The sequence below is a fragment of the Ochotona princeps genome, chromosome 32 (assembly GCF_030435755.1).
Source record: "Ochotona princeps isolate mOchPri1 chromosome 32, mOchPri1.hap1, whole genome shotgun sequence".
Taxonomy (NCBI): domain Eukaryota; kingdom Metazoa; phylum Chordata; class Mammalia; order Lagomorpha; family Ochotonidae; genus Ochotona; species Ochotona princeps.
In genome coordinates, this window is record NC_080863.1 from 5,273,416 (window position 1) to 5,286,124 (window position 12,709).

General features: G+C 41.4%; 1 protein-coding gene across 8 annotated transcripts in view; it reads right to left on the minus strand.

Moving 5' to 3' along the window:
* PSD3 (pleckstrin and Sec7 domain containing 3) overlaps positions 1-12,709 on the minus strand; it is a 342,030-nt gene that overhangs the window by 17,723 nt on the left and 311,598 nt on the right. For 7 of the 8 annotated variants that reach the window (XM_058657452.1, XM_058657447.1, XM_058657450.1 and 4 more), the window contains 2 exons: positions 9,558-9,715; positions 7,744-7,888 (listed from right to left, as the gene is read on the minus strand). In XM_058657452.1, coding sequence (XP_058513435.1) covers positions 7,744-7,888; positions 9,558-9,715 — 303 coding nt within the window. Of the gene's footprint in view, positions 1-5,495; positions 5,623-7,743; positions 7,889-9,557; positions 9,716-12,709 lie in introns of all 8 variants that reach the window. The other variant, XR_009244449.1, reaches the window with a different exon arrangement.

The window sequence follows — 12,709 nt, forward strand, 5'->3', positions numbered from 1 at the left end:
CCAGGTCTCTGGAGCATAATGGAGTGTCCACGGCTGAGCAACCCATTAGAGATTTTGTGAAGAACTAGAGAGGTCTTGAATGTTCTAAACAGAGTAGTACAAATGATGTAGAAATCTCAACTCCTATGATTTGATAATCACACATTCAATATGTTACTAATTCGTCACTGTGGACTCCATAAATATCTGCAGTTAAACTAATAAAAATAATTTAAAATGCTGCTTGACAGATTCTTGATACAAAGACACTGTAATTCTCTTGCAGTCCTAAGACTATGATGGCTAACTATTCCATTTTTGCATTCAAATCATCCAAGTTCTTAAACATTATTAGCAAAAAGTAAATGGAAGAAGACAGCTACAGAAGAACGGATAGACTGGGGGATTTTTTTTTTTTTGTATTTTGTATATATTATTTTGGAGCACCACCACAATTTCAGAATATAAAAACTATATTACAGAATAATGGAAATAGTTTAAAAGACTATCAGAATGATCAAGGCATTAATGATAACAATTATATAGCATCATTACAATTTTCTTAAAAATAAAAGATCAAGAAGTTATGAGTCATGTATAGTAGCAGTCTTTGGGAACTTTAATAATGACAAGCATTTTAAGCATCAAGAGAGGAAAAATCCCATGTTTAAAACCATCAGTGTACAACAATAAAAACTAAACAACAGAGGACCCGAGTGGAAAAATGAACAAGAGATGGCAGGAACATGCAGACTGAAGGAAAGCTGTTAGTCTTTAATGATCAATTTTAGCAAACCAAAACATGCAGAGGTCCCAGACAAGCAGAGAAAAAACAAGCAAAGCCACACAAAATCCTATTTGAGATTTAAAAATGGATTTACACCTTCAAAGCTACAATGTGTACACCAATAATGCTGAAAGTCAGTGAAAATGTGTTAGAGGTAGCTTTCTTTTTGTCTATTATTTCCTCCCAAGGAGACTTCAAATCACACTATGGACTGCACAGGTCCCCCCCCACCCTAATACTCTTCTGAAGCCCTAAACTAAGCACAGGTGCACCTGAAGGTGGGGTCTCTGAGGAAGTCATCATTGCTAATGCTGCAGCTCTCATCCTGGACAGGTGCCCTGAGACAGCATGATTTCTGTGTGCTATTAACAAGCAAAGCCTTGGACAGGACCCAACACACGGGTGGCTGTGACAACCCCAGGGAAGAACCTTCAACAAACATTCAATTCTGCCATGCTTGAATCCTGGACAGCCAGATTCTAAAACTGCGAGAAAACGCCTGATATTTTAGCCACATATCCTGTGGCATTTCGTTATGACAGCCTGACCTGAGTCGACATCAATAGTTCTGAACCTCTTTTAAAATCATTTTCCTTTGTGTATTTACATAAGCTACTTCATAGAATGTTTTGATGAAAGATGTTTGCTGACTGGAATACTTTGAAATATAAAAGCATGATTTTTCTTTTTTAAAAGCAACATGGTTCAGCTACTGAAAAAATCATGTTGAATGGTATATAAAAACATTCTTGTACTTTGTATCCAGTTTGGAAAATGCCATAAATGTAAGTTTAAACTCCCTGCGTATACTTCATTTCATGTTTTTCATGTGCTATGTCACAGCACACGACCAACAAAATATACATGCATGTCCTATAGTTTGCATACCCCATATAAAAACTACTGAAAGCTTTTTTTGTTGTCTTACAGATCTGACTGTTGCAATGTTAGGGAGTGATTTAGGTTGTTCTTCTATGAAGAAACTAGTCCAACAAATGCTGCCACGCAATGCATGACGCTTCTCTGCCCTCGTGCAGGGTCAAGGACACAATCACGAAATAAAGCACTTCAAAAATCCCATTGTTCTGCAATATGTCCATTTTGACCAGTCACAAAAATGCCAACATAAAAATGGCTTTTGTGGGCACAGATATGCTGGCCACCTAAGTTGTTCCTATGTTAGAACCCCATGATAAAGCGGATTCAGACTTTTTTTTTTGACAAAATCTAATTGCATAAATGTAGAAGAGAGGCAATATCTATAGACACGTATCACATACTAGACTAAGGAATAAGAAATCTGAAAATGGACAAGAAAAAAGACAAAGTTGGAAGCTCACATACTTTCCCTTTTATCTTTGCTCTTATATTTCTTTAGGGATGTACACATATATGAGGTGACTTCAAAATATTTTGATGCAAAAAAAATACTTGGGAGTCTAAGCATGAAAGTATTCTACAAATAGCTGGTGATGGGCTGGGACTGTTGCCACATGGGCAGCCCAGAGCAGAGCATCAGTTGGAGTCCTAGGTGCTACGCTTTTATCAAGCTCTCTGCTCGGGTGCTTGGAAAAGCAGGCAGATGATGGTCCAAACACCTGGATCCCTGCCCTCCCCCCCCCCACCCCTTGGGAGATCTCACAGAGTCCCAGGCTCTTGGCCTTGGTTGGCCCTGCCTGGGTCACTGTGGGCTTTTGGGGTGAAGAAGCAGACAGAAGATAATGTTTTTGTCTTTCTCCTTCCTGCCACACGGTCGCCTCCCCCACCTTCAATGAACTAAATCAACCAACCAATCGCTTTTTTTAAAGTTAATAGGAAATGCATATTATGGGAGTAAAGGTTTGGTTTTCAAAAACAGTTTGACCAAAATGAATTTACTTTAAATTTTTCCACAATTATTTTGAAATATCTTCATATAAACTTTGTCTCATTTAGTGCTTACCAGCTCTTTGAGGGAAAAACCAAACCAAACCAAACCAAACATCACTTTTCCCATTCTTTCAAATCCTCCAGCATCCAGAACAATGTTAACAGAGAAGATGGTGTGTAGCAGTTTTGGTTGATAGGTTTTTGCCTGCTCAACATTAACAGCTTGTATAAGCTCACAGCAAAAGCCATCAATCCTGTCCTTATGATACACACAACGCCTGAATGGCACCATGATGCGCAGGATCAGTAAACAGCTGAAGAGCAGACCAACACTGGAGCCTCATCAAAGCCAGTGGGCTGTAAGTTAGAACAAACAATATGTGTCCCTGAGTTATTTTGGAAGAGGCTACTCCAGAAAGCAGCACCAGAAAGATTCCATCTTACTGATTCATGGCTAGGACTTTTGAATACAATGTTTACTCAGCTTAGGTGTAATAACTTGGACATGGCTTCATGTTTTACCGTGTACTGCATAGTCACGTGCCTAACACAGACCTTTAAGAAATACATATAAAATATATCTTCTCTGGAGAGGTACGGTCACCAGGTAAGGCTTGGGGCTGCATCTCACAGCTACTGAAGGGTGAGTGACGCAGGGAGAATCGTCTTTTAATCAGCAGGATGCAATGGAAGGAGGCAAGATTAGAAGAACAGACACCTGGTTGCAGACGTCATGTGGTTCCATAGTTATCCAAACTGGGGTGTATTTGCCTACCAGGAAGATGATCAATTAAGGAGATTTTAAAAACATTAGTAATGAGAATTCTTACATAAAAAAAATACCCTTGCATCCAGTATCTAGTCCCAGATACACAAATTCACTTAGGAGCTCTAAATGTTTTTAAATAAATTTTAAATAAATTATTCAGTCACTGAGAACAATTTTAGATACTTAAAATCTTAGCACTATGAAATGTTAGTTTACTTGATAGCAATATTGGCGGTGACAGTAGGACGTGTTATTTTATTTTTAAGAGAAATATGTGAAAATGTTCAAATGTTTCATGTTGAAAAGGACCAAAAAAGTTAGGTGACCTGCAATTTAGACACTACGGGAAAAGTCTGAAGTAAAGAACATGGATAAGGACATGAAAGGTACTTAGAGTTGAAAATGATGGGTCTTTGTAACAGGAAGCGTGAAACCAGGTAGATACAGTTTGAGGACAAACTGAAAAGTGGCTTCTTTCTCTGAAATCCCACAGCTCCCAGCATTCCCCTCGCTTGCCTGCTCTCAGCACCTGCCTTTGGTCAAGTCACAGCGTGCGGGTGAGAGCTGCTTCAGTGTGCAAAGCAAATACAAGGCATCCTTGGTTTCTGATCGGTGTTCACCGTTAAGACATGCCTCCCCCAACCCCCCGCCTTGTTATCCATGGATACAAAGTGTTAAAACGACTGGAACTGAAAGAAAAATAGGAGGAGAGGGGCAACTGTCCAGAGAAGGCGAGTGCTGCATGTCCAGTTAATGCACAGCCCTCAGCCTCCAGTCACCTGCTGTGTATCAGACAAAGAAACACTAAACAGCCTGGCCTAGATTGGGAAGTATACATTTTAAACAAGTCCCAGTTTTTTTTTTTTTTTTTTTAATTTAAAGGCAGAGTTACAGAGAAGGAGACAAACACACCAAGAAGTCTTCCATCCTCTCGTTCATTCCCCAAGTGACTGCAACGACCGATGGGGACTGGACCAGACCAAAGCCGGGAGTTTCTTCCAGCTCTCCTATGTGCGTGCAGAGGCCCAAGCAATTGGACCATCCTCTGCTGCTTTCCCAGGCACATTAACAACGAGCTGAATGGGAAGCGGAGCAGCCTCAACTCGAACCAGCACCCATGAGACACCAGTACTACAGGTGGAAGCTTCATCCATAATGTCACAATGCTGAGTCCCTCCTGATGCATTTTTTAAATTGAAAAAGCATGACTTTCATGAGAACACAGGGAGATCCTGAGTAGATACTCAAAGACCTGTGAGATTCTATGCTCCCAGAAGGAGGAAACAAACTGGAATTCTCAAACTGGTGTCTCCACCCTCAACAGAAGAAAAAATGTGCTCTGGCAACACTGCCAGGAAAACAACCGCGGAAGGTGACTCCTCCCACACAGCGGAATTGTTCAGGAAGAGCCATGCTGCACTGACAATATTCCATGCTAATAATTAAGCTAATATGTTTTGGATAGAAGACAAGAATAAATTAAAGGAAAGCTCACAAATGACAGGGTGATGAACAACATGTCTTAGAAGTACCAAACAATCTTTTAATTGAATGTTAAATTTCTTCTCAGCACTGTTTATCTCCCCCCACCACCACCACCAGCAGGGTACACACATTGATACACATGCATGTTGTACATTGAAATTGTTCAAGAGGTTGTGGCAATTAGGGAGTTACTTCCAGGTAAGAGGATCAGCTGTAGAGACTGAGCTAAAGTAGCAACTAGCAACAGGGAATAGAGAGTGCAGGGCCACGTGGGGTGCATTTTGACCCCAGTGGAAACTGGGCAATGTCTGAAGACATTTTTGGCTGTTACATGTTGGGGGATGCTATTGGTATCTTGAAGGTAGAAGTTTGGGATATTGTCAAGCAATCAATAATTCACAGGAGGGCCCCCAACAATAAAAAAAATTACCCAGGTCAAAAGGCCAATGGGGCAGAGGTTGAGAACAGCTGGGCCCCCGAGAAGCCAGGCACACACGGCAGGATCAGCTGCTGCAGGTGCACCGGGCCCCAGCACAGACATCTCCAAGAGCTTGTAGCTGAAGCGAGGCTTCCCACCCGTTTGTGCCAAACTGTGGGCAAACTAACCTTTCTCTTCCTCCTTATAACTGATTCTTTAACACCCGCTTGGTTTTCATATATTTGTTGCCAAATAGTTCTATTAACTCTCAAAGGAAAAATATCCTTTTTCTTTTTAGTGAATGCAAATTATGATCTGGGCAAAGAAATGACACAGAGTTAGTGATAGGGAACAAAAACCCTTAAATATTCTAGAACCACCTCCTCAGTTTCCAGATGGAAAACAGTGCTCCAAAGGCTTGGTGACTTCATGGGAGTGGGGGTAGGAGAAATTACATTACTGCTTTCCAAAGAAGGGAATTCCTGCAACGTGTGGCCATCTTGACTACATGACTACATGCAGGATGTATCTTGTCGTTATCATTCTCATATTTAAAATTATGAAGTCTTCACTTTGATTACAGTGTATATGCTGTTTAAGCAAGTCTGTGGATTTTATGTTCAAAGAGAAATATTATTCAAAAATATATACCTGACTTCTTGCTCCAGTACAAGATATTTGCCTAAAACTAGAGATTCTGCCTTGATAAAGGTGCTTGCTTGCTTGTTCTCTCGGTTAAGATGAACAAATACAGGAATGTGTACATATTTTCAAGCCCCCATGACTTACGAGTGTACTTAAACTAGGACAGTAAGGGCATTTTTCATAACATCAAGTAAATACTGCCGCAGATTCTACAGTGAGGGAAGAACCAAGACAAGCTCCCATGTGGGTTTCTCAAGATGGCATGCCAAGGAACACCTGCTTCAGTGCAAGCCCCCTTTTCCCTGGCCTCTTTCATGGATGCGACTGAGAGAAAGACCTAGAAACATGACAGTGATGGGAACATCCAGTGTGCAGTGGACTGGATCAAATTCCATATCTGATGCTTCTTAGAGCCACTTTTGAAGCTATTTTATGTTTCTAGCTCAGTTTCTTCCTCCTCTTGGTTTACGTAATGTGGTTTACTGACAAGCACATTCCTGTTTATGGTAACTGCCCACATTTAACGTAGGATTATGTATTTGCCTTGAGAGCTAACGCTTGCGTTGGGCAGATGGTGGGGCTGAGCAATACATCTTCTGGCCATCAATGACAGCCTTCCCTTTCTCTCAAAGCACTGTAGCCATGGTTTTGGGAAATAAAAGGCCATTCTGTCCTGCAGGATAAGCTGGATTTATTCTTACGTGATTTTTGGTAGTATGTGAACTGTACAGTCATAGCAACACATACATGGTGAGCATCCGACACATGTTCATAGTAAGGATGAATTTCAAAATGAACAGCAAAAGAATCTTTCTCTTCTTTTGACAAGTGTTCTTGATTTTTTTGTAATTTATATGGTCTTGGTCACATTCCTTTCCTCACTGCCTTCCACTCCCTCTTTGACGGACCCTTTGTCTTCCAGAAATTCAGCAAAATAACAAACACAAGTGGAAGGAGGGGGAGTCCTGAGACAAATGCTCTGGGCCTTTCCGAAACCTTGGGGTGGGTGAGTCTCCGAGGAAGGTGATACTGGAGACATGAAGGCTTGAGAACTCTTCAGACAGGAATGCTTCACATGCGTTATCATGGCAACACTGGAGGAATCTGGATCGTTACCCAGAATGCTGCCGGCATCGTTGAAAACAAATGAAAGGAAAATACTCGTCAAGAAAACTACCGTGTGTCTCCAGCATATTGAGTACTCTGGGAGCCCACAGCTACCTGAAATGAGCAAAGGAAAAGGAAGAGGAAAAAGAAGGAAGCCAGAGAAACAGGCACCCGGATTCACCTGAGGGAAGGGCCTGCTCCACCTGGACAAGCCCGCAGTGTCAGAGCCAACAGAGAAGACCCAGAGCTGCTGGAACCTAAGGTGGATTAAGTATAAGCAAAATAAAGGACTCTGGACTGGACCAAAACAAAAACAAATGTGATTTCTGCTTCCATCACCTTAACACAACCACTCATCAAAGTCATTCCATGAGCTCTCTCCCTGTCAGAGATTTTTTTCTATGAAGTCTTGATTTTACCTGACTTTCCTCTTTTCTCAGCATGATATTTAATCTAGCCTTTGTTTTTTTAACCTTTTTTTAAAATGGTGTTTGAAGACAAGAAGAACCAGGCAAGCATGATTGATTAAATCATAATTTGATATGAATTTTGGAAACTAAATCAAAGAAAGTGTTCTACCAACTATGACTAGTACACTACATTTTGTTCCATTTATCCTCCAGATCTGGGTAATATTTACAAAGCACTTTTCTTCAAGGCTAAAGTACTATGGAAATGACTTACCTGAGTCAATTTTGTGGTAGTGGCAGGCAGAAGCGGGCGGCTAAACTTCTTCTGAGAGCCAATGGCTGCTGGAAATGGGGGTGCAGAAAATACAGCTGCCACACAATTAATTTTGCTGATCCAGCCCTGCATTTCCTCCGGACTCCTATGAGAAACAGGTACATTTACATCAGTGAAATCTGTGCCTGAGCGCACCGCACAAGGCTCACTTCTCGCTACTGATGTAAAATGGTACATAAAATTATTCTTCTTGGTACAACTAATCCCTGACAAAGACTTCCTGGGGGATTGCAATTCTGAGTAGTCACTGCCATGGAGGTCCATTTTCTGCTGAGTGACAGACAAAATACACATATTACATGATTCCATGCAGTATGATTCCATGATATGAGATGGCAGTTTCTCATCCCTGGATACTGGGAGGTTTGGAAACTCATGAGTGGTTTCCCCCTTTGTCTCTCCCCTTCACCCAGAAACAGCAAGAAGAAATAGCAAAATTGGAAACCAAGAGTTCACCTAGTTTTCCCTAAACCTCAATCCTTCCCACCCTGATCAACCACGTAATTATTATAAAACAGTATCAGCCGATCTCGATTCTTCATAAGCTCCTCTTGGAGAAGCCCCAGCAGCCACCCAGCTGCACCCTCAGGCCCCTCTCATCTCACCTCTCCAGCTCTGTTATTTCAACTCATTGATTTCCGAAGTGATTGGGATTTCTCAGCTATTAAGTCTTGTATTTCAGATTGAAAAATAAAACATCGGGGGGGGAGGGCAGGATGGATCTGAAGGACACTGTATACTCAACAGCTGAATTACACAGTCCATGTCTGGGTCTCCATGGGGCGTCCATTGTCCTATTTCTACAATCTGAACCACATGAGCTTCTTTCCTTGTAACTTCCGCCTCGCCTGATGTCAGTGAGTGCACGCATTCCCAGCCCAGTGTCTATGAGTGAGCAGGCCATTCTTGTTCACAGTTGTCTGAATTTGTTATGATCCACAAACTCAGACATCTGAGTTCACCATCACCTGTGTGTCAGCTGCGGCCAGCTGGTGGGGCCGGATTGATGGCAATTTTGAAGGCAGCTCAAGTCATGAATCACTACCATTGTCTGCTACAGACACAGACGGTACACTTGACACTTCTTACAATTCCTATCCCAAAGTCTTGGTTCTGAAAATCCCGTATCTCGCTTCCCAAATGCAGAATTCTGCATACGCAATATCCAGCTTCTGACCCTTTTTCGAACGGCAGTCCGTCCCATTTCCTTGCTTGGTATAATCGTGTTTCTCATCTGGTACCATCACAGACTGAGCTTGGAAATTCACATGTACAGTTTCCCTGTGCCAGCCACCGTGTGCACTATTTCAGGCACTGATCTAATCTTCACCAGAGGCCTGTGGGATAAATGCTGCTGCTCATCAGCCACGCTGCTGCTCACCAGCCATGCGCCAACCAAGGTTCAAAGTGGAAAAAGATGAGGCTACGGTGACTGGAATCTAGGCCAACTTCACTCGGGTTGCAACAGAACCTTTCTATGGATGTAGAAGGGCACAGTGTTTGGACAACGGCAAGGGGTTGACTGAAGTCGCACAGCCCCTCTGCAGCAGGAAGCAACGCGGGACTCAGGCTTTCCCATCTTTTATCTAGTCTTCTGAGCTGCCTGTATCTCTAACCAGTTTGTGATTTGACTCTGATTCAAAAACTGTCCCTTGCAGAGAGCCTGATTCTAGTCTTTCATAAAAGTAGTGCAGTGCTAAGCAAAGAGGAACCAGCCCTTGCCACCCACCCACACACACTCCAACACAACGTACTGGGTTTGAAAAAGCAAGACCCTCCAGTCGGCGGTTTTAAGCTTAAACACGTTGGGCTTCTTCTCGTAGTCTGTGGCCTTGGACGCCAGTGCATGGTGCACACTGACGGCGTTTTTCAGGTCCTCCTCAGACAGGGCCTTCTCTGGCTTGTATTCATCCTGTGGAGGGATGCAGAGAAGACAAGGGATAAGCCAAACGACAGTAGGTTTCCCATGTGGTAGCAGTTGGGCCATCATCCGCTGCTGGGTTTCAGGGGACACACTCTCGGGCAAAGAAGCTGGCAACAGAAGCAGAGCCAGGAACCAGACCCAGGCACTCCTCTATGGGATACGGACATGCCAAGTAGCACTGTCTCCACTGTACCAAACACCCACTTGTGAACTTGAGTTTTCATTCTTTGAGTCTCTTTATTCATTGAGATTTAATTGTGTGTTTTTTTAAATGAAGACATAATACCTCTAGTAAATATGTATGTATTTCACCTAATTAGAAATAATATTTTGTATTTCATCTGAGTTTAGTGTGTGTTTACTCTGGAACATTTGGTATGCTCAGAAAAAAAAATAGTCATCTTCTTGCTCACCTGCTTTTAAATTCATTTTTTGTCCATTTTAACGTTTCTTTGCTCATCCCTAATCTCATGTATCTTTCCCTTTCTCCAACAGGTACTGAATTGGATACAGAACTCATAGCAACAATCCTTCTCATTGGTTTCCTGTAATTCTACCATCTTCTGGCCTCTAGTTTAAGAGAAGTCTAGTTGGAGTCTTTTTTTTCTCGTCTCCTGCTGTGTCAATCTCATGGAAGTTTCTCATTATCTTCACAATTTAAGAATATGCCTTAATCTTCTCATCTACTCATTCTGAAAGTAAAAATCCCGCACAGAATCTTCCTTAAGATGCTCGTTCTCTGGGCAGGTGTGATGAACACGGTGCTGCAGGGTGATACTGTCACACACTTAAGGTCTCCAGCTTTGCACAAATCAAGAGCCAGACCACAGGTCTTGTACAAATGTATAATAATCTCTAGTTTGCATTACGCCTGATAACTACAACTGGATAGATGCTTTTGATGAAACTATGTTTAAATGATTAGCTTTTATTTTCATTATCTCTGTTCCCTCAGGTTCCTTAAACTTTCATTTCCTCAGCTGAGAAGTGGTGACAATACTTGGCCTCATAGAATCACAGACTTCAGAAAAACAAGACAATTTAAAAAAATCTCTCAGTAATGTCCACAGCTGATAAATTCTTAATGATGTCTTGCTTGTTTGCATAAAGCCTGATCTTGTTTTCTACAAGATTAAAATTCTAAATATCAAATATTCCGTCTACATATTCTAAAAATAAATACATTTTATGACTTCCCTCATCTTGATTCCTCCAGGACCACTGGAATCCTGCTTTTCCCAATCAATGTCTGCCAACCTTTTGAATGATGTTTCATTGCTGGTTACCTTTGTTCTGCATTTGAAGCCATTATCTATCATCTCATTGCTTCTCTACAGTGTATAATCATCCTCAGGGTCTCTATCAGCATCGTAAGGCAACGGCTCCCCATGAACACTGCTTTCTCCTCCAGTCCCTCTTTCTTTTCTTCCACATCTGATAAGCTAACGGTCTTTGGTAACTGTTTTCTGATATTCATTTCCATTTCTTCTTAAACCCACTGCAGTCTGAAGTCTGAATCTATACTTCAATGAAACTGCTCTATCAAAGGTCAGCAAAATACAACGGCTTTCGATTCTCATCTTACGGCACCTAAAGAAGTCTCTACTAATCCTGAAATTTTCCATTAGCTTCTTGTGACCCTCGTGATTTCTCTCCTACCACCCTGATCATTGTTTTCTTCTTCCTCAGTCTGTACATGTCCGTCGGGCCACTGGAAGTGTTTCCTTTCTCATTGAGTCAGTGTGGGGCTGGTAACCACTCTCATAGTTTACTTTTACCACCCCCAACCCGTCCTGGCTATGGTGAAGTTTAACTAGAGGTGAATAAGAAAGACAGAAAAAAATTAGTTGCTGCTGGTATTGAATGACTTAGATTGTCATACTTGGAGCCACTACACTGTTGCAAAGTATTCTAATATTTTTATGAACCATTAAACTTACAGGATGACAGTCTTATCATAGTGTAAAGATGCAAAAAAAAAAAAAAGGTTAAAGGCATTATTGCTTATAGTCCTGAGCAAAAGTCAACACAATTGCCACAGTGGGAGAACAGTAGTATGGCCTTCAGAGAACTCTGCTCCAGGGTGGCCTCCTCAACTCTTAAACTATCTAGCCAGTTGCCCTCAAGTGGGAAGCAAAGGGCTGCAAATGACAGAACTGGAAGATAGGGTCTCTCCGACGCAGACTAAAGACTCAGACTTTTAAGTCTAACCAGCTTCTACATCACTGCTGCTATTACTATCACTTTCATTTTTAAAAAAAGACCAAGGAAAAACCTTAAAACATGTTCAATATTTCAAATTCCTACTAGAAAATGAAGTTTCACATTCAGAAAAAGAAAAACCCAGGGTTGACAACTGGGTTAAACAAAAAAACACTTTACACTATGGGGTTCATTCTGACATCTTTCTTTTTCGCTACTTCAATTAGAGGGTGGTATTTTAAATGACAGAATTAAAGAGGAAAAAAATTAAGGAATCAATTACTGTAATCAAGCCATTTCAAGCCCGTGAGTATTTGCTGTACAAACTAAATGTGAAGCAGAGAACAAGATAAATCCAATCAAGACATTTCGTGTAAGAGAAAGTGCTCTGTGACATCAATTACTATCCATTTTCTCAAACAAATGAAAGGTGAAAATGATGCTGAAAACCATGTTATTCTCCCCTCTGCTCCTTCTCCTCTACCTCTTTTTAGCTGCTATGACTCAGGGAACAACGGTGCCCTAAGTACCAAGAACGTGATATCATGGCGCTGTGCTTTTCATTTCATTTCAAGCACAGAATGGAAGGCTTAATTTATCTTTCCTAAAAAGTTTGCTAATTAGACCTCCTGCGAAGCTGAATCCTAAAGCAAAAATCACCTACACATGCACAATTTATATGAGATTGGGAAATCTGTACTCAGGTGAAAAACATTCTGATTGGAACGTGACCAATGTTCAACTGGAACTCAGCAACACCAGTTAAAAACACAGATTTCA